We start from the raw sequence: 20056 nt of genomic DNA, 5'->3' as shown, positions 1-20056 counted from the left end.
ACCCGTATTTTGTAACCTGAAGGGACAGCAAAATAGTTTTCTAAACACTTTTCTATTATGTAAAATGTTGATATTTTTTCATTTTATACTTATGTGACATTCTTTTCTATGTGAAACCATTGTAAAACAATTATAAACACCAGCATTGTTCCTGAAAAAAAGAGACGGAGGTGCAAAAGTCTATGAAGATCTGGGCTTTATTTCAATAAGCATATTTGGTTGATCATTTGGTTTTTTTGACAAAAGGACAACTTGTTTTTTCATTAGTTCTTCTACCTTATACAAACATGGTGACAACTACTTCATATGGCATGTATATTATAGGCTATTTGGTTAACAGAAGAAAGTACAATTAAAAAAAGAACATTTTATATACAGAAAATAGATGCATGGGCTTGCATATGAACGGGAACTGAGATGCTCAATTCGTATAAAAATGCTGGATGACACTTACATTTACAGTACAGATTAAAAGACCCTGGTGTGTAATTTAGTGGGTATATGATGGACATTTTGCTTCGTTTACAGAGACACTTGCAGTAGTAATTAAAACTAAAACATAATTTCTTGGTAATTGATGAGTTTGCTACGTGTCTAACTTTTTGTCTTTTACAAATCAGAAAAATAACCAAAACAACTACTACTAATACAGATTTGGACAGTTTTGGTAGAACAAATAATAATCATTTGGTCTTAAGAGACACTGGTGTTCCTTTTTTGTAAGTTTCAAAAATAAAACGGTGAATGATTGTCTGCTTTTACAGAGCAGTCACACAAAGCTATGATCAACGTTAAGAAGGAAGACAAAAAAACAAAACTTTATCAAACCTTACTTACCTCCAGACTTGGTTTATGAATCATTACAATTACAAAGGTGCAGAGATACACTGATTGTAGTTAAGCAAAAAGGCAAAACTGGTTAAATGATTTCAGAAATGAAAAAAAACATTTAGCAAGGAGGCGGTTTAAAGATAAAAACTTGCACCTCTGTAACATTCAGAATCATTCGAGAAGTGCGAACAGAATTCATATAAAAAAAACATTTTAACAACATGTCTTTGCAAAACCGAACTCAGTAATAACAAGCAAAATGTGCTGTAAGTCTATGTACATTTCATCATATAACATACTACAACTACTGTATGTTTTTGCATAAAGTTTGTCAAGCTTAATGAATCCCTCAACAACACATGAGATATAGTGGCACCGTCTGTAGCAAGACATGCTAACTGCATCCACATTGACTCTGATTTGGTTTTCAAATCAACTCTTTTGCATTTCTGTAACAGTAACTACCTTTAAAACATACACTGGTCTCCCTGCACCCACAGCATGGAAATAAAAACTGCATTTATTAAACCTTCTGTGTGTTTAGACATTTGATGGAAAACACTTCTATAACTAAGTAAAAAACCTTTGTTAGCGTGTAGAGCCATTTAGTAACAAGATGCATCTGTGTGCATTTATATATAATCTGTAATTTACTTGATGTTTGTCTTTCTAGTAATGCAACATACATTTATAAAATTCCCCCTTTAGCACATTAAAACAATGCATGAACTAAAAAAAGAAGAAGCAACAACTAGGTAGTTTTGCTGAATTATACCATCAACTGACCGTGAGCCATCGTATTTAAAAAGATAGAGTGAAGGGTTGCGACGATGAGTTAGTATTGACAGGCTTATCACATTAAACAACACATAAGGATAGCGTGTAGCGAAAAGAAAATGACCTAAAAAGCAGACAATATCAGTTCAGAGTGTCCTCTGCCACGTCTCACTGTCCATCTCAACAGTCTGTTTCTCTGAAGCAATAAAAGCCGGTCGCCATCTGGTCGGCACTTCCTCGTTGATCCCTCGATAAACAGTTTGTGTGCGAAAAGCCGAAAAGAAAAGTCTTGATTTATCCAACAGAGAGCAGAGGATGCTCGGCCGGGATCACAGGAAGTAGACAGGAACTGATTGAACTTGTGATTGACAGCTAACTGCATGTTTTTTGCTATTGAGAACTTGTGATCTATCTAGCTGATAATACTCAATTTAGAAACTATACAACAGTTTTCTTAAGTGCAAAGAGAAGAAGAAAACATAAAGGGGGAGATTATTAGAATGAAGTCTGTTCAGTCTGTTTATGCTTTCCTCCGACCGGCCTACGCAAACACCTGCATGTTGCCGTGCTGCGGCTGCTGGGCGGCCGGCTGCATCTGCTGCGACTGCGCCTGCTCTGGAATGTGTGTGCGGTGTGAAGACGGCAGTGCGTGGTGGGGGTTCCCCAGAGGGGTGGGGCTGGTGGTGACATCAGACCAGTCCGAGTTGGAGTGCGGCGAAGAGGACGACCAGGGGTCCGGGGACTCGGGCGACGGCGTGAGATACGGGTGCTCGCTTGGCGGGTGTGCGGAGTGACCGGGGGTGGTGCCCTCCGAGCCGGTGGTGGTGAAACTGTGCTGGGAGGGGGGAGTGGGGTATTTATCCACAGGGCTCTGCATGGGTGGATAGGAGGGCAGCTGCCGTGACTGGCCCTCGATCCCCCCGTGGCCGACGGTGTGGGGGTGCTGCATGGCATGAGACATCCCGTGCCCCCTGCTCATCTGCTCGGGCATCTGGTACATGAGAGCCTGGGAGCACCGCAGCTGGCCTGGCCCCTGCTGGGAGTGAGCCTGGCTCTGGATCGGCCCCTGGGACTGAGGGACCGGCCCCTGCTGAGGCTGCTTCAGCATGGCCTGGCCCCCCCCAGGCGCCATCATCTGGAACGTGACGATGGGCGGCAGCTGCTCCCTGCTCATGGTGACGTTCATGGGGGTCAGCATGGCGCCCTGGCCGTGGTGCTGGCCCATGCCGGAGTGTGACCCCCCCATCTGGTGCGGCACCAGGCCGAACATGTGGCCGCTGTAGCCGTGCTTGGTCATGGGCACCCAGCTCTGCTGCTGCCCCAGCATGTGGCTGACGGGGGGCAGCATGGGTCTGGAGGTGGGGCTGCTCAGGAGGGGAGGGGAGTTGGCTGTGGTGGAGACGGTGCCGGACACGTCTCCTGTGTACGAGTGCGGTGATTCCAGGGAGTCGACAGGCGACATGGTGATGGAGCTCTCTGGAAGTCCTGCTGCCTTAACGCCGTTTGTGTTCCCTCCGGCTGTTGCTGCTCCACCTCCTGCTCCACTTCCTCCTCCCGCTCCAGCAGCTGCAGCCGGCGCCTCTCCTCCGGCCGGCTTCTTTCTTCGCTTTGCTTTCATGTCTTTTAGCTCCTTAGCATTACCAGCTCCACCTCCCACCTTTGCTCCACCTCCACCCCTCCTGTTCTTCTTCCCCTGAGCCCCGGGGCGCATGCCGATGTATCCAGCTCCGTTGGCCCCGCACATCACAGAGGAGTTTCCTCCGCCCATGTGGTTAGGGCCGTTGTGTGGACTGTGAACCAGGTTGTACTGGTCCAGCAGACGCACGATGTCGTGATGCATGCGCTCTTGAGCAGTGTCGCGGGGCAGCCGGTCCAGGTGATCCGTGATGTCCCGGTTGGAGTAATGGTCGAGGAGAACCTGAGCCGCCTCAAAGCTGCCCTCTCTGGCTGCCAGAAACAGTGGCGTCTCCTCCTGAAGAAAACATAGCAAGCAGCATGTTTGAATACAAAAAATATCTGTTTTGAATAGACTCTCAATTTAATCGGCACGTTTATAAACCTGATGATTTTATTTGATACAGATTTTATTGCACCTTTGTTTCTAGAGTAAAATTAGATTAGAAATGTAATTATAGAAACATTGAAAACATAATAACAGACCTTATTGTCTTGCATGTCACGGTTGGCTCCATTCTTCAAAAGCACAAGAGTGGCCTCCACATTATTAACTGCAGCCGCCCAGTGCAGAGCGGATTTGCCTAAAATGTTAAGACGGTGAAAAAAGGACAGAAATTAGGCTGAATTTATGCAACTCATTTATTTCTGAAGAAACGTTTACTTAATTTTAAGATGTAATTGCAAACAGCCAATGACTTGTAATACAAAATCAAGACATTACACAGGAAGAGTGATTATATGAGAGGTTCACTGACCGTGGTCGTCCACAGCATTGATGTCAGCGTGGCAGTGGATCAGCTCTTCCACCATGCCCTCCACAGCGAGCCTTGCTGCCAGCACCAGTGGAGTAGTGCCGTCATTCATCCTGGAATCCAGTTCTGTTGCACGATTACGGATCAAAATCTGAGAGAGAAGACACAGACACATGAGATCACGACAGACCGCAGTGATGCAGAATAACTTCAAGTTTATAACTGATTCTGTGGTCTCACCTGGAAGACTCCCTGAGCATCCGCCGCCACAGCAGCATGCAGTGGAGTTCGGCCCATGTTGTCGTGCACATTGGGATCCGTTCCAGCGTCCAGCAGTCTCTTAGCAGCATCAGCGCGGGCGTAGCGGGCCGCCAGGTGGAGCGCCGTCTCTCCTGTACGATCTGTCTGCGCCATCAGAGATGCACCCTGAGAGATGAGGTCTGAAATCACACTCGGTCCTGGTTCATCTCCTCCACTGTCTTCCTCCTCCTCTCCATGCAGGCTGCAGTCCGGGCCTCCACCATTACGCAGCGTTGCCAACATCAGTGGAGTGCAGCCATCTGAGGGAAAAGGAGTCCATTATCACAGCAGTTCTTTCAATTAATTAGGTATGGAGGTTTATACAGTAGGAACTTTTTTCTCACCAGGTCCTTTGACATTAACATCCAGACAGTCAGCATCCAGGTCGGCCTGAGGGGGGGTGAGGGAGATGTCCGCAGCCTTGCGATGCTGCAGGGTCCACTCCCTGCGGTCAACACCTCCATCCATAGCAATGGGCAGCAAGGGTTTGTCTTCAGTCTATAAAAAGCAACAGAACTTGAAACATTCAGATCAACCAAAAGACTTTCCCAATGTTTCTAATCTTTCTTCTCCGATTGAATTGAACTCCCCCAATCTATACCTTAAACCCATTGTTGTCTTTTCTATAGGGTTTGTTTAACCTCCTTCCTGACAAGCTACAAGTACATGTTTTGTATCTATGCTTTAAGTGATCTAATTTGGCCTGCTCTGCCTCTAAAAGAAAATGAAGACAACAGAGAACACCCTCATTCTAGTAAGTATAAACTTACTCAACTACTCCAATCCCTCAGCTTTATTTCCCTTTTCAATTCACTTACTCTTTGTTTCTTAGATGGGACCTCATCTTCCAGCCATCTCTGACTTTGACCTCCATCAATCATGGCTCCATCCTGGGTCTTGAAGTTCCTGATATGAGATAAAAGAAAATATATATAAGTTTGAACAACAGTAACAATTCTCAAGACTCGGCATGCATCCAATGTTCCAGCTATGCTCTTTTTCACAATCAAACAGCATTATTGTTAACAAGCAGCTGTGTGATAGATACTTGTTCACATTTGAGAGACCCTACATTTCACTCTGGTATGAATTCCCGTACAGTAGTTGTCTTCATTAATCTTCATTTAAATTCTCTCTAACACAAGCTGTCTGTTTATTTACTCACTTCATGTCAAGGTCATCCTGACCGACAGGCTCTCTCCTTTTGTCGTTCTTATTGGCCGAGAAGCCATCGGGAAGCCACAGGTGACCATGTTTGTGCTTCCTCTTGGCGGCCAGCATCCCCAGCACCAGGATGAGCAGAATAATAACCACTGCCACTCCGACCAGGATCCACTCAATCGGTGGCCCACAACATGGAATTGGATCTGTACCTGGACATAAATCAAATATTAGTTTTACTGTCTTCATTTAATTTAAAACAAACCAGTTGAACTCTGTTTACTTCTAAATGAGAGGTCTACTTACTGCTTACAGACACCAGAGGGTAGGGCAGTCCAGACTTGATTTGAGACGCTGCGAGGAATCTGGCAGTCTCGTTAGTGTCTTTGAAACAGTTGGTAGAGGTCTTCGCGCATTCACGGTTATCAAGCTCCAGGTGCACCACAGATCTGCGGATCAGAAGTAAAAACAGTGTTATAATAAAGTGTTTTTTCTTGTTTTCTTTTTCCCCCCCTTGCACTAATTTAGTAACGAACAATACTATCTGATTATTCTCCTTCTTTATTTATTGTTAATGTACTCTACAACCTGTAACTCAATAGGCTAATGGGTGGGTGGGTAAATGGTGGGATGGAGATTTAAATTTGTCAGCATGGGCTGTAAATATCATTACTTTGTGAATTCGAACCGAATGTACATACTTTGTATCACTTGCTTTTGTGTGAAAAAAAACAAAAATCAATAAAATATTTGAAGACAGCTGAATAAGTATGTGATTACAGCATCATGAATATCTTTACCCTATAACCTCCTTCTCCAGCTCCCTCTTTCTCCTCTCCAGCTGTTTATGTTGTTCGTTCACATCCCAGTAGTAAGCGTACACCATCGGCTGCCTCTTATCGTCCAGCTTCACTCGCAGGTTGGTGTGCAGCACAGCTCCCAGGGACCGCAGGAAACCCTTCAGGTCTCCGAGCAGCTCCTTGGGCTGCAGGCGAACCACGATGACCAGCGTTCCAAACACATCTTTAGGGGGAAGGTCAGCCGAGCAGTCCAGCCCGTCCCAGCCGCAGGCCTCCGTGTGGCAGCTCTTGTCACAGACGCTGTTCCCAAAGTGGTCTTCACAGTACTTGTCATACCTGAAAATAGACAGAAGAATGATGTTGGGTGATCTGGCTTTAAAGTATTTGGGACTTTTTTGAAGCAACAGCAATGGCCTTTTACCCATGGAATATTTAACATACTGGTCTAGGAGGCAAAAGTGGTATATTGTACGAGGTGTGGTCTTTATTTCTCCAATATGTCGGACCTAGAATATCCAATATTTGTTTGGACTGTTCTTCCTAGGCCAAGTAATGTTGAGTTATTTTGGGGGGGAGGGCATTAATGACTTTATGTATTATTTGTTTTATTTCCTGTGTATGTTCGTGTGTATATTAGGACAATGTATGTGTATGTACATATAGGTCATATTTAAATTTGCCCTTTTGGGGACATTGTTTCATCATGTTTGGAAACCATGAGGATCAATGTAAAACTTGTGTAAATGATACATAATCTATGCACAATCTATGATAAAGATATCTTATATAAAAAAATAATATATATATAGGGTCACATACTTGCAGGTAGGTGTGGTTTCCATGCAATCAAAGCCGTCAAAGAGGCACCCGGCGTTGTTGCACGCCTTATCACAATGTCCATCCTTGAAGAGATCCCAGCAGGGAATACTGGCGGTGCAGTTTTCCCAAGGCTGCGGCCACTTGAGTGAGCAGTCGCCTCCGTCCCACTGACATTCATGGTTGTTACAATGACCGTCACACACGCTATCTCCTCGACGCCCCGCACACTCCGGATAGGGGCAGGTTGGTGTGCGTGGTACGAGTGGTTTGTTCTCGCAGTATTGTCCAGTGAAGTACATTTGACACTGGCATTTGTAATGGTATGGGTTGGTTGGGTCTTTGATGCAGGTTCCTCCGTTCTGGCAGGTCCATGGACACCTCTGTTCTTTCTCACAATGGGTTCCGCTGAATCCGGCCTGGCACTCGCAGCGCAGGGGGACCCCGGGTGACTCGACACAACGCCCACCATTCTGGCAACGTTGCTTTGTACAACTGTGGCCCTCCATTTCGCCACAGTTGAACCCAGTGAAGCCCTAAAAAACACAACATGTTATTCAAGAGTGCTCGTAATATAGACATTTGCAAAGGGCCAATACAACTCTTATTTTAATATAAAAACGATTATAACTACTATTCTATTGATCTAGGTTCTCCTATGAATCTGCTGCTTGTCTACTGTACCTGAGCCATGGTGTGGCCCTCTGAAGCAAGCGTGAGAATAAGAAAGGGAGCAAGAAGTTAGTGGAGAGAAAAACAAGGACATTGTGCAAAGAGATTTTAGTCTAAGAACAAAAGAAAGGAAAACATTGAGGTAGTAATGTCAGCCACCGGTGTACTTCTATTATCTTCTGAAGTCACTCAGTATATCTTAATACAAATTGATAACTTTACTATGAGAAGTAGATAAAATAGATAAAATAGGTGAACACATAAAGCAGGTAAGCCATGATTCCTATTAACCAGAGTTGACATCCACTGGAGGGACGTTTCGTATCCAATAGACTAATAGAAACATATCTTCAAATTGGAAGAATGTCTGTTTTCTCTGCCAAAGTCAATATTTATTTTTCTCACATCATGGCACTCTTTATTTAAACGCTCTGCATTTAGTTTCCAGCGTCAACCTTTCTGTATTCACATGGCATGCAGTTTAAACAAAAGTGTAGCCTAACACTAAAGCCTGTTTTAACTGAGAAATGAATAGAAGCTAGCATAAAAGAGGAGAAAGGATTGATGATACCGGAAAAAGAGAGACATTAAAGAAACTTACGGGAACACAGGAGCAGGTGTAGCCATGTCCTGAGCTCATGTTCATAGAGCAGATGGCGCCGTTATGGCACGGCTTCGACAGACAAAGGTCCACCATGGACTCACAATGACGACCTGAAAAATAATTAATAAGTCAACTGAAAACATTTTGCATAATTACTAAAACCCCAACACACTGATGCCTTGCTGGTTTGTCTTACATACAACATTACAAGACAAGCTGCTTTTTGGTAATTTACCTGTGTATCCAAGGCGACAGCGACACTGGTAGTCATTGACCAGCTGCACACAGTCCAGGCTGCCGGGGGCGTGGCAGGGCGTGGAAAGGCATTCATTGAGATCCCCCTCGCAGTGCTCTCCAACGAATCCTGGAGGGCAGGAGCATGTGTAGCGGCCCACACCGTCCACACACTGTCCTCCATTCAGACAGCGAGGTTCAAAGGAGCCAGGCTTGGGAGCACAGTCGTCCACGTTCACTTCACACAGGTACCCTACAGATCAGAGAACAGACGGATATGACTGTGTGTAGCCCAGAAAAGCTGCTTTGTGGATGTTTAAAGGAACAGTATTAATCATCCTGTGACTGTGTGTAATGTGTATATATTTATCATACACACTTACCATGCGTTCCAGTTCGGCAGACGCAGGTGAAGCGATTGATGCGGTTGATACATTTTCCTCCGTGCAGGCAGGGCTGAGAGTGGCATTCATCAACATCATACTCACAGTTCACACCCTGGTAGCCTGATTTACACTGGAGCGAGAAACAAGAGACAGAGATAAGCTCATTGTATGCTTGGGGATACCCAATCAAATGGGTGTAGTAACATTGTAGTAACAGTGTAATATGGGTGAAATATTGGTGTTACATGGGTATAATACTGGTTTAATAACAGTGCAATATGGGCTTAGTAAAAGTTCATTGTGGGTATCGTGGTTATAATATGGGTGTAGTAGAGGTGTAATGATGGTTTAACATGGATGTAATAACATTGTAATAATGGTGTAATATTGCTGTTACATTGGTGTAACTAGGGTCTATAACATTGTTATATGGGTATAAAACAGGTGTAATAGTGGTGCTAGATGGGTGTTAAAAACCAAAAAACCAAATACACATCTACACACAGACAATTGAGAGTGCACTCATCTCTTTCGACTCCACTTCGAGCGATATAATTACTAACAAAGCACTTATATACTAATAAAGGACTGGCTTATCTATAGCCACTTGAGTAGCACTTTAAATGTTTGGCTCTATGAAACCTGATGTACTTATATGATTCTGTTTTCTTCAAGGTTGTATCTTCCTGGTCGAATGCACTTATTGTAAGTCACTTTGGATAAAAGCGTCAGCTAAATGCAATGTAATGTAATGTACTTACTATGCACTCATATGTGCCCTGGTAGTCGTTGCACGTAGCTCCGTTCTGACAAGGGTTTGACTGGCACTCATCCACCATCTCTGCACAGTAGCTGCCTGTGTATCCTGGCTGGCACTGACACCGGTGAGAGTTACCCACATTCACACACCGCCCGGCGCTCTTACACACATTTTCAACTTCAAAACCTACAGAAATGTGGGAAAGGAGCGGCATATAGTGAGCAAAGAATGTGATAGTTGCTGTACAGTTACAGTGAAAAACTGTGCACATTTACTTTGTTGATGTCTATATGTCACAAAGATTCATTATTACTGGATTAGGGATGATATCTGCTCTTATCCCAATGATTCAAAAGGTGTTGTTGGTCGTTGAGATATCTACTACATTAAATGAGTCCCTCACCATTCCTGGCAGCAAAGTCCTGGCAGGACATGTTGGGGACATCGCAGTAGAGTCCAGTCCATCCCATCTGACAGTGGCAGGTCCAGGTCTTGGATATCTGTGAGCAGGTGCCGCCGTTAAGACAGCGCACCTGGTTGCAAAGGTTCACCATGTTCTGCAAACGACAAACAAAAGGAAAGCGTTACAGTTGATTATAAATGTTACACAGACAGAAAGAATTGCAACCAATCTATCCACCTTCTTGAGTTAGATACGTTAAGATAGACTTATCACAAATATGTCAAAAAAGAGCTCTACAATCTGTGCAGGTACTTTGTTTTCCTTAAAAGTCCCCTATTATACTGTTTTTAATCAATATATTATAGGTATCAGATATATACAAAACATGTCTCTGGAGTGTTTGCCTCGAAATACCAAACAGATTATTGTAGCACCCCATAATCCCCTCTGTTTCAAAAGTGCTGATTCTCTGTCTGTTACTTTAGATGAAAATAAGGAGCCCCTCCCCACGCCCCTCAGAGATATTTGGTTACAAAGAATACAATGGTGCTCAAGGAGGAGATTCAGGTGATAAGGGGGGGGGATTACCTTGGTTGGTGATTGGCTAATGGTTACACAAGCCAAAACATCGTTATGACATCATAAAGTGGCCAAAATCTGATCAGCTCATTTTCAGACAGGTTTTTATATAAATGGATCAGAACAAAGAGAGAGAGAATCTTTTTTCCTGAAACTTTCAGAATCTCTTTCCACAGAGGGGACACATGGTTATGTATGAAAGACATGACAAAGTGGATTTTGCACAATAGGTGACCTTTAAATGTGAGCAAATATTAAACCGCTAAGAACACACATGACCTGCTGATCCACTCTGTTCACTAGCAGGGACTCTTTACCTGGCAGTTCTGCCCACTGTATTCCACGGGGCAGGTGCAGCGGTATGTTCCCAGGCCATCGGTGCAGGTGCCTCCATTCTTACATGGCTGAGAGTCGCACTCATTCTGCTCGAACTCACAGAACGTCCCGTAAAAGCCAGGGCGGCATCGGCAGGAGAATTGGTTAATGTCATCAATGCATGTCCCATTATTCAGACAGGAACTGGTGGGAAGGAGGAAAAAAAGTGACTATTGATTTTCTTGAGTGCTGAGAGATATTTAAATTAAAAAGGTAAAATGAAAGTCACACAGCCTAATGAAACACAACATCTGCAGATTTTGGCTGATTCCCCTGTAAAATCAGGCTTGTTTTTGAAACATTATTTATGTTTGGTTTTTCTTCCAGCCAGTCATGAGACGCACCTAGAATAATCTTGATATTCAACCTCAAGTTTTCTATTCCTTAATTTGGACATTTGATTGTACCATTCATCCATCTGCTCATTGCAGGAGATACAGTAGATGCCATCCACAAAGACTTCATTTCCAAAAATGAGAACATTTAAGCACGGAAATGTAAGCATTATGGATCCGGCTTCGGATGAATGGCTCACCTCTCAGTACATTCAAGGATGTTGTGTTCACACAAGATTCCATCAAAGCCCGGTCGGCACTCGCACACAAAGCTGTTGACGTAGTCCCGGCAGATGGCCCCGTTCCTGCAGGGCTGACTGTCGCACTCGTCCACCTCGGTCTCACAGCGCTCCCCCTCAAAGCCCGCACGGCAGTCACAATAGAAACTCCACACACGGTCCACACAAGAGCCTCCATTGAGGCACGGGCCTACAGAGGGAAGAAGGAGGGAGCAGAGGCTTTGAATGACCAACTATTTATTTTAAATAGCCTTTGCTTCCTTTTTTTTAAACCAGACTCCACTGTTTTCTCCTTTCAATAACCCTTTACAATTCGTACGTATTGATATCTGAAAAACAATAACTACTTTGCGCATTTGTATAATGTATTCTAACTTATTATGTATATTCTATATATTGTATAGCAAGAGTTTGGCTTGAAAAGATGTACAAAAGCACATGCCCTTATTTTAACAAGCTTGTTTATCTGAGACATTTTGAAATCAGGCGTTTGTAACTCACAGCGCACTAGGGATTAGGATATTTCCAATCTTCAGGTAGTAAAGAATATAACATAGGAATCGTAATAAATGCAGAGGGGCAGCTTTCATACGGGGTATACAGCCACTAGAATGCAACGTAAAACTCACTTGGTGAGCAGTCGTCAATGTCTGTCTGACAGTTGTGTCCGCTGTATCCCGAGATACATTTACACGTGTAGCTGCCCTGGTTGTTCACGCAGTTACCGCCATTTTTGCACGGGTAACTTTTGCATTCATTCACATCCTCCTTGCAGCGTGTACCTACACAATCGGGAGCAAGCAAACCAAATATTAGTACAGCATTGTTGTAGCAGTAATACATAATATGAGACATAGACTGTATCTCACGTCCATATAACTCAACTATAGGCAGACAAATAGACACAGTATTTGGCAATGCACACATACCTTCCCAGCCAGCGGCACATTTACAGGTGTACGATGAGAAGTCTGCAGATGGTTTACACACTCCTCCCCTCTCACAAGGCTTAGAGGAGCAGGGATCCTGTTCCACCTCACATTGTTTGCCTAGTTTGACATAGCACACATTGTAAGGATGGATAAAAGGGAATCTTTGCTTTATTCAGTTTGCAAAGCATGCTATTGGATGCTGATATGGTGGGAATGTGATGTCACTAACCTTTGTATTGCGGACTACATTGGCAGGAATAACTGTTGACTCCATCGATACAAACGCCTTGGTTCTGACAGGGCCCGGATGCACATTCATCTATGTTCATCTCACAGTTATTACCTTATGAGAGAGGAGTGGGGGTTTACATTTTTTCATTTTAGAATTCAGTGCTGTGTCCTCTCTTGATTGCCAAGTTTAAAGAAAATGAAATGCAGAAATGTATTATTATAAAAGATTACCTCTGAATCCAGAGTGGCACATGCACGTGAAGCCGTTATGTCTGTCCACACAGGAGCCATCGTTATGGCACGGATTTGGCTGGCACTCGTCCTTTTCCTGCTCACAGTGTTCTCCCAACCAGCCAGCTTCACACTCACAATGGTACCTTTAAATAAGACAATGGCAAGACATTACTTTATAGTAATAATAACAGAAGCTACCAGCATCTTTTTAGGAAAGGCTATTAATTGGATTATATTTAAAAGAGCAATCTTTCCACCTTTCTTAAGCTCTTTTCTGTTCTTTGGTTTTAGTGCCTGGCCGACGCACTCACACATCACTCAGAGATATATTTTTTGTTTTTGGTACATTTATTTCCATGTTATCGTTTCCATTTATTCACTGTTCGTTCTCTTCTTTAAACACAAATGAAGGTATCTTACCAGACGATGTTGAAACAGTTTTCGTCACTTAAATAAACAAATCTTCTCTTCTCTGCAGTGGTCAAAAAACCGTGTGGCTACACAACCAAAATAGAACCCAGAGTATAATCAGCAGGACTCTTTTAACCAGCTGAGGCAATCGCAGCACCAATTAGCCGCTCCGCCCAACCGTGGCTGCGGATCCCGATCAACTGACACCAATCAATTATACTCCATTACATACATTAAATGATTAAATAATCAAAATAATAAATCAACGTTTTTCCTCCTACAATATTGTTGTATACACATCGTTGTGCCGATACTGCATATTAAAGGTTTTGCAGAGGTACATTTTGAAAGAAAAGTGTTAAAACATGTCTTAACGACAAAAAAGAGTATTAATTGGCTGTTGGCCCAACTGTTGGCCCAACTGTTTTGTCTATTGAACTTTTGAATTCCACTAAATAACTGGTATGTGTTGGCCCATGTAATTGCACAACATGTCTGAATGCGATACTAAGCTATTCTAAACTGTTACTGGTTTTCACTTTGAGTTGCTGCTCGGCTTGATGCTGCTATTGTTTATTTTTATTTGCACATCTGAAAACACTTTAAACAGTGCTCTAACTTATTTACACGTCCTTGTAAGTGTTGACCTTCTTTTATAACTTATTTTTTATCTCTTAATCATATTCAAGCGTTAGATAAGATCAGAGGTGGGAAGTAGTGTACAAATACTTTGTCACTGTACTTAAGTACACGACTTTTTACTTTCTACTTCTTACATTTTCAAAACAGGCTGGATACTTTAGTTTATTAAATGACTCTAAATTATTATTTAGAGTCATTGCGTGCCTATTGATTCGAACACGGTCCGTGTATCCATCATTTCCTGGTCTTCTCTAAAGGAGAGGGACCAATGAAAACTTTGTCATGTTGCCATTGTTCCGCATGGAAACATTCATTAGCTGTGTGCAACTCGATTTTGACAGGATAACAACTGGTGACTTCTAGAATTGTGTGAGTAACATTCTGTTTTTAGACTTCTCCGTTTCAGTGTGTGTACTCTGTATAAATGCTCTGTAGTTGATCTGACTGAAATTGTGATTTTAAATCTCTAAACCGCTACAGTATCTGTCAGGCCGAAACTTGGGACAAGTAATTTGACTGAAACCTTAAAACTGAACTAACTGACTGCTAGGGTTAACTTTGATTTACACATTTGTAGAATACTAAGAGCTTTATTGAGTAGGTGTAACTGTATTAAGGGTTAAACTCATAACTTTATAACTTAGGGTTTAATGTAATTGTAAAACCATTGGGCCACTGAAAAGACACAATAACAACTCAGGAGGGAGCCAGTCTAGATTTCCTTTTGAGGGCCACCAGCTGCAGAGAGTTAACTAATTAAAGGGACGTGGCCCCACAGCTGTGAGAACTCAGCAAACAGGTGTCCATTTTAGGTAGCACTTTCCTGGAGCGTCAGACAGACAAAGACAATAGAGTCCTGCTGGAGTAAGACTGACAAAGACAATAGAGTCCTGCTGGAGTCACGAGGGTGGCAAAGAGGAGGCAAATCCTACTTTGATTGAGATAAGTATCGCTGGTGTTTTATTTTATTTGGTTGTTTAGCCCCTCATGCTATAATCATGTGTATTTTCTCCATTCCTGTTTATGTGTCTTCTCGCAATTATCACTGGCCCTGTGTATCTCGTAATCAATATAACCGGCCTGCTCTCGTCTATCCCACATGCTCCACTGACATCCAACATCTAGTTTCAGGCAGCCTGTGGAACTGCTCTCTGCCTACGCTTCCCTGCAGTCTCTGGATTTCCTTGCTCTCACTGAGACGTGGATTACTCCATCCAACACATCCACCCCAGCAGCTCTCTCCACAGCATATTCCTTCTCCCATACACCCAGACCCACTGGCAGAGGAGGTGGCACTGGTCTCCTGCTCTCTCCCAAATGGAGCTTTTCCCTCTTCAAGCTACCTAACTTCACTCCTTCCACCTTTGAATTCCATGCCGTCACAGTAACCCATCCTATACAATTAACCATTGTTGTTCTCTACCGTCCACCAGGCGCCTTGAGGGACTTCTTGGAGGAATTAGATAATCTCCTCTCACACATCCCTGAAACTGGTCCTCCCGCTGTACTTCTCGGAGACTTCAACCTCCAGACAGGGAAGATAGACGAACTAACATCTCTGTTAACCGCCTTTGCTTTCTCACTGTCTCCGTCCCCACCAACTCATAAAGCTGGCAATGTCCTTGATCTCATATTCTCAAGGAACTGCACTACTTCTAACCTCTCTGTAAACCCGCTCCACACATCCGATCACTTCTTAAATTTCATTCATAACAAACATAACAAACATAACAAACTAATCTCTTCTCATCCTGCACCTGTCCGCCGTAACCTTCGTTCCCTCTCCCCCTCTACCTTTGCCTCATCGGTGCTCTCAGCCCTCCCTTCCTCTGATTCGTTCCAACTCCTACCTCCAAACTCTGCTGCAGAAACTCTCCTCTCTACTCTCTCATCCTCTCTGGACTCTCTCTGTCCTCTCACATCTCGACAGCCTCGTCAGTCCCCTCCTGCTCCCTGGCTAAATGACGCACTGCGTGCTAATAGAACCGTCCTTCGGGCAGCAGAGCGGAAACGGTGGAAATCCAAACACCATGCCGACCTCCTAACCTATCAGGCTCTCCTCTCCTCTTTCTCTGCTTCGATCTCTCAGGCAAAAATCACTTTCTTTCAAGATAAGATCCAATCTTCCTATTACAATCCCAAAAAACTATTTTCCATCTTCTCCACCCTCTTGGACCCTCCCCAAAGCCCCTTCCCCCTCCTCCCTTCTGTCAAGCGACTTTGTTAACCACTTTGAAAAAAAGGTTGATGATATTCGCTCTTCTTTTTCTGACTCACCGCTGGGTCACCAGACCCTCCATCCACCAACACACTTACCTCCTTTTCCCCTCTCTCTCCAAGTGAGGTTCTTACCCTCATTACCTCTGCCCGCCCTACCACCTGTTCTCTGGACCCTATCCCTTCAAACCTCCTTCAGACTATCGCTCCTGATATTCTACCGTTTCTCACCCATTTCATCAACACTTCTCTAACTTCTGGTCACTTTCCAAACAGTCTCAAGGAGGCAAGAGTAAACCCTCTCCTAAAGAAACCCACTCTCAACCCGTCTGTTATAAACTACAGGCCTGTGTCTCTCCTCCCGTTCCTGTCTAAAACACTTGAACGCGCTGTCTTTAAACAACTCTCCTATTATCTCCATCAGAACAACCTTCTGGATCCGCACCAGTCTGGTTTCAAGGAAGGTCACTCCACAGAAACTGCCCTCCTTGCTGTCACTGAGAAACTGCACACTGCTAAAGCAGCCTCTCTCTCCTCTGTCATCATCCTTTTGGACCTGTCTGCTGCATTCGACACAGTGAATCATCAGATCCTCCTTCGCACTCTCCAAGAACTTGGAGTTTCAGGCTCTGCACTTTCCCTCATCACCTCATACCTCAAAGACCGCACCTACAGGGTTACTTGGAGAGGGTCCGAGTCCGACCCTTGTCAATTAACTACAGGGGTCCCTCAGGGCTCTGTTCTTGGTCCCCTCCTCTTCTCCTTGTACACAAACTCGCTCGGATCTGTCATTAGCCCGCATGGTTTTTCATACCACTGCTACGCTGACGACACCCAATTAATTCTGTCCTTTCCCCGCTCAGAGACCCAGGTCGTCACACGCATCTCTGCTTGTCTAGCTGACATCTCTCAGTGGATGTCTGCTCATCACCTCAAGCTCAACCTTGACAAGACTGAACTGCTTTTCCTTCCGGGAAAAGATTGTCCCACTCTTGACCTAACAATCAACATCGGCACCTCTGTTGTTTCCCCGACTCAAGGAACAAGGAATCTGGGTGTGATCCTAGATAACAACCTGTCCTTCACTGCAAACATAGCTGCTACAACCCGCTGCTGCAGATACACGCTTTACAACATCAGGAGGATACGTCTCCAGCTGACCCAGAAAGCGACGCAGGTTCTGGTCCAGGCTCTCGTCATCTCACGCCTAGACTACTGCAACTCCCTCCTGGCTGGTCTACCTGCATGTGCCATCCGACCTCTACAGCTCATCCAGAATGCAGCGGCTCGTCTGGTCTTCAACCTTCCTAAATTCTCCCACACCACGCCGCTCCTCCGCTCCCTCCACTGGCTTCCGGTAACTGCTAGAATCCACTTCAAGACAATGGTACTTGCGTACCATGCTGCGAATGGATCTGGCCCTTCCTACATCCAGGACATGGTTAAACCGTACACCCCAGCACGTGCACTCCGCTCTGCATCAGCCAAACGACTCGCTGCACCCTCACTGCGAAGGGGACCCAAGTTCCCATCAGCAAAAACACGTGGGTTTGCTATCCTGGCTCCAAAATGGTGGAATGAGCTCCCCATTGACATCAGGACAGCAGATAGCTTACATACCTTCCGGCGCAGACTGAAAACTCATCTCTTTCGACTCCACTTCGAGCAATAGAACTATTAACAAAGCACTTATATACTAATAAAGGACTGGCTTACCTAAAGCCAGTTGAGTAGCACTTGAAATGTTTTTGCTCTATGAAACCTGATGTACTTATATGATTCTGTTTTCTTCAAGTTTGTATTTTGTTGGTCGAACGCACTTATTGTAAGTCGCTTTGGATAAAAGCGTCAGCTAAATGCAATGTAATGTAATTAGCTAACAATGACATTATTGTTCTATTAATATAAAGGGAGGTCAGTTACTCTTTAAAACAGCTGGTAGTTATGGGTACTTTTTACTTAAGTACATTTCGAAGCCCATACTTCTTTACTTTTACTTGAGTAAAAAAAGTTTAGTCGGTACTTCTACTTTTACCAGAGTATTTTTAAACCCGAGTATCTGTACTTCTACTTGAATAAAGGAAGTGTGTACTTTTGCCATCTCTGGAAAAGATAAGGACAGACGGATCTCAGAAGTTAACCAGGTTTACGTACCCGTGTTGTTGTTCAACACACTCTCCATGCGCACAGGGCTGAGGAGTGCAGTGGTCGGTCCCAGAGAGGCACAGGGGGCCGTGGGTGCTGGGGGGGCACAGGCAGTGGAACCCGTTGACCTTGTCCACGCAGGTCCCCCCACTCATACATGGGTTTGAGTTACACTCGTTAATCTCCACATCACATTTAAGTCCTATTAGAAAGAGGGAAATAGTTCTTCATTATTGGTTTGGTTTTTGATTTTGCAGAATGTAATAATACACCAACATAACAGATAACAAAGAACAAACAGTGCAGGAAGAGGCAAAAAACCCATTGGGCTTATTTAAAGCCTCTACCTAAATAAGGTTTAAAATCACAATTTTATATAAAACACATTATCAATATACAGAACAACATATACTTTACTTAACATTTTTATGAAAACACTGATGTGAATATGAAAACCAGGCCTCACAAGGTGGTCACATGACTTTTGTAGGTATCTTTTAAAGCAATGCAGCGAGGTACAGTTTGATCTCAGTGATGGCATCCTGCTATATCAATAAAGTTACATCCTAAATGTTAGTCTGTTTTCAGAGTGACTTTACTAGTTATTTAACAAAACATACCTGTGTATCCTGGGGCGCACACACATTTGAACTCGTTAATTCCATCGTGGCACTCTCCGTACTCACAGGGGTTGCTGGCACAGTCGTCTTCATTGATCTCACAGTTCACCCCTGAGTGGAAAAATATAAACACACATTCATATGGGGTAACAATTAGCCGAGTTATATGCTTCATCATTTAATCCGACCGAATCTTTGAATACATTTGAAAGTACGAAAAACACCCCGTCAATTTTGGTTGTATCGAGTAAGGAATTACATAAGAGGTAAGCAGATCAAGTGGTTGTTACAAAATGTGACAGTTAACTCCTTCACCGCCAGGGGGAGTAGAACTCCATAAACATGTGGTTCAGAAAGAAGTGAGACATTTTCACAAAAACCTCTCACACAGCAGAGGCTATTTTTCATACATATTATTAAGATGTATACATTTGACTTATTCTTTCATTTCACTTGCACTGTTTGTCTTAAACTATATTACTTCTTCTTTTTGAGTATAATGTATGTTGTATTGTCCAAAGGAGCCTGAGACTTTCATTACGCTGTGGCTGAATCTTGAGAATTGAAAAGGATTAGAAACTGAAAGAGGGGGAGACATACAGAAATAAAACGAGACAGAGAGAAAAAGGCACATCAGAGGGGAAGTGAAGGCATGAAACCAGAAAGTGAGACTCGACAGGGTGACCTCACGGCAGATTTTGTAGAGTAAGGAAAGTACAGACTTCAGTACCAGGCGTCAGGCTGGTACAGCGTACTGAACTGAGCCTATTAATCCCCAAAGCAACGTGGGGTAGCACCGCTCTGACCAGACTTGTGGCTGCTACTCACAAATGCACACGTAGAGAGCTCTACAATTTATACATCAAAAGTTATTCAGGAAGTCCTAGACGTGGGGGATGTTTTTTTTTTTACATTCAAATGAA

The 20056-nt window shown here is 43.7% G+C and overlaps 1 protein-coding gene across 1 annotated transcript in view; it reads right to left on the bottom strand.

The window, feature by feature from the left end:
- Window positions 1-178: 178 nt before the first annotated feature.
- Window positions 179-20056, bottom strand: part of notch2 (notch receptor 2) — a 54388-nt gene continuing 34510 nt past the window's right edge. The window contains exons 13-35 of the mRNA XM_034223507.1: window positions 19134-19244; window positions 18523-18715; window positions 13096-13241; window positions 12863-12976; window positions 12631-12750; window positions 12331-12483; window positions 11663-11891; window positions 11070-11271; window positions 10174-10327; window positions 9772-9956; window positions 9008-9140; window positions 8626-8877; window positions 8388-8500; window positions 7118-7650; window positions 6299-6634; window positions 5805-5947; window positions 5503-5710; window positions 5156-5243; window positions 4682-4835; window positions 4278-4597; window positions 4041-4188; window positions 3769-3866; window positions 179-3580 (exon numbers count right to left, since the gene is read on the bottom strand). Of these exons, the coding sequence (XP_034079398.1) occupies window positions 2150-3580; window positions 3769-3866; window positions 4041-4188; window positions 4278-4597; window positions 4682-4835; window positions 5156-5243; window positions 5503-5710; window positions 5805-5947; window positions 6299-6634; window positions 7118-7650; window positions 8388-8500; window positions 8626-8877; window positions 9008-9140; window positions 9772-9956; window positions 10174-10327; window positions 11070-11271; window positions 11663-11891; window positions 12331-12483; window positions 12631-12750; window positions 12863-12976; window positions 13096-13241; window positions 18523-18715; window positions 19134-19244 (5564 nt within the window). The 3' untranslated portion in view covers window positions 179-2149. The remainder of the gene's footprint in view (window positions 3581-3768; window positions 3867-4040; window positions 4189-4277; window positions 4598-4681; window positions 4836-5155; window positions 5244-5502; window positions 5711-5804; window positions 5948-6298; window positions 6635-7117; window positions 7651-8387; window positions 8501-8625; window positions 8878-9007; window positions 9141-9771; window positions 9957-10173; window positions 10328-11069; window positions 11272-11662; window positions 11892-12330; window positions 12484-12630; window positions 12751-12862; window positions 12977-13095; window positions 13242-18522; window positions 18716-19133; window positions 19245-20056) is intronic.

This window comes from Gymnodraco acuticeps, unplaced genomic scaffold (assembly GCF_902827175.1).
Source record: "Gymnodraco acuticeps unplaced genomic scaffold, fGymAcu1.1, whole genome shotgun sequence".
Classification (NCBI taxonomy): domain Eukaryota; kingdom Metazoa; phylum Chordata; class Actinopteri; order Perciformes; family Bathydraconidae; genus Gymnodraco; species Gymnodraco acuticeps.
This window is presented reverse-complemented; position numbering and strand designations above follow the sequence as displayed.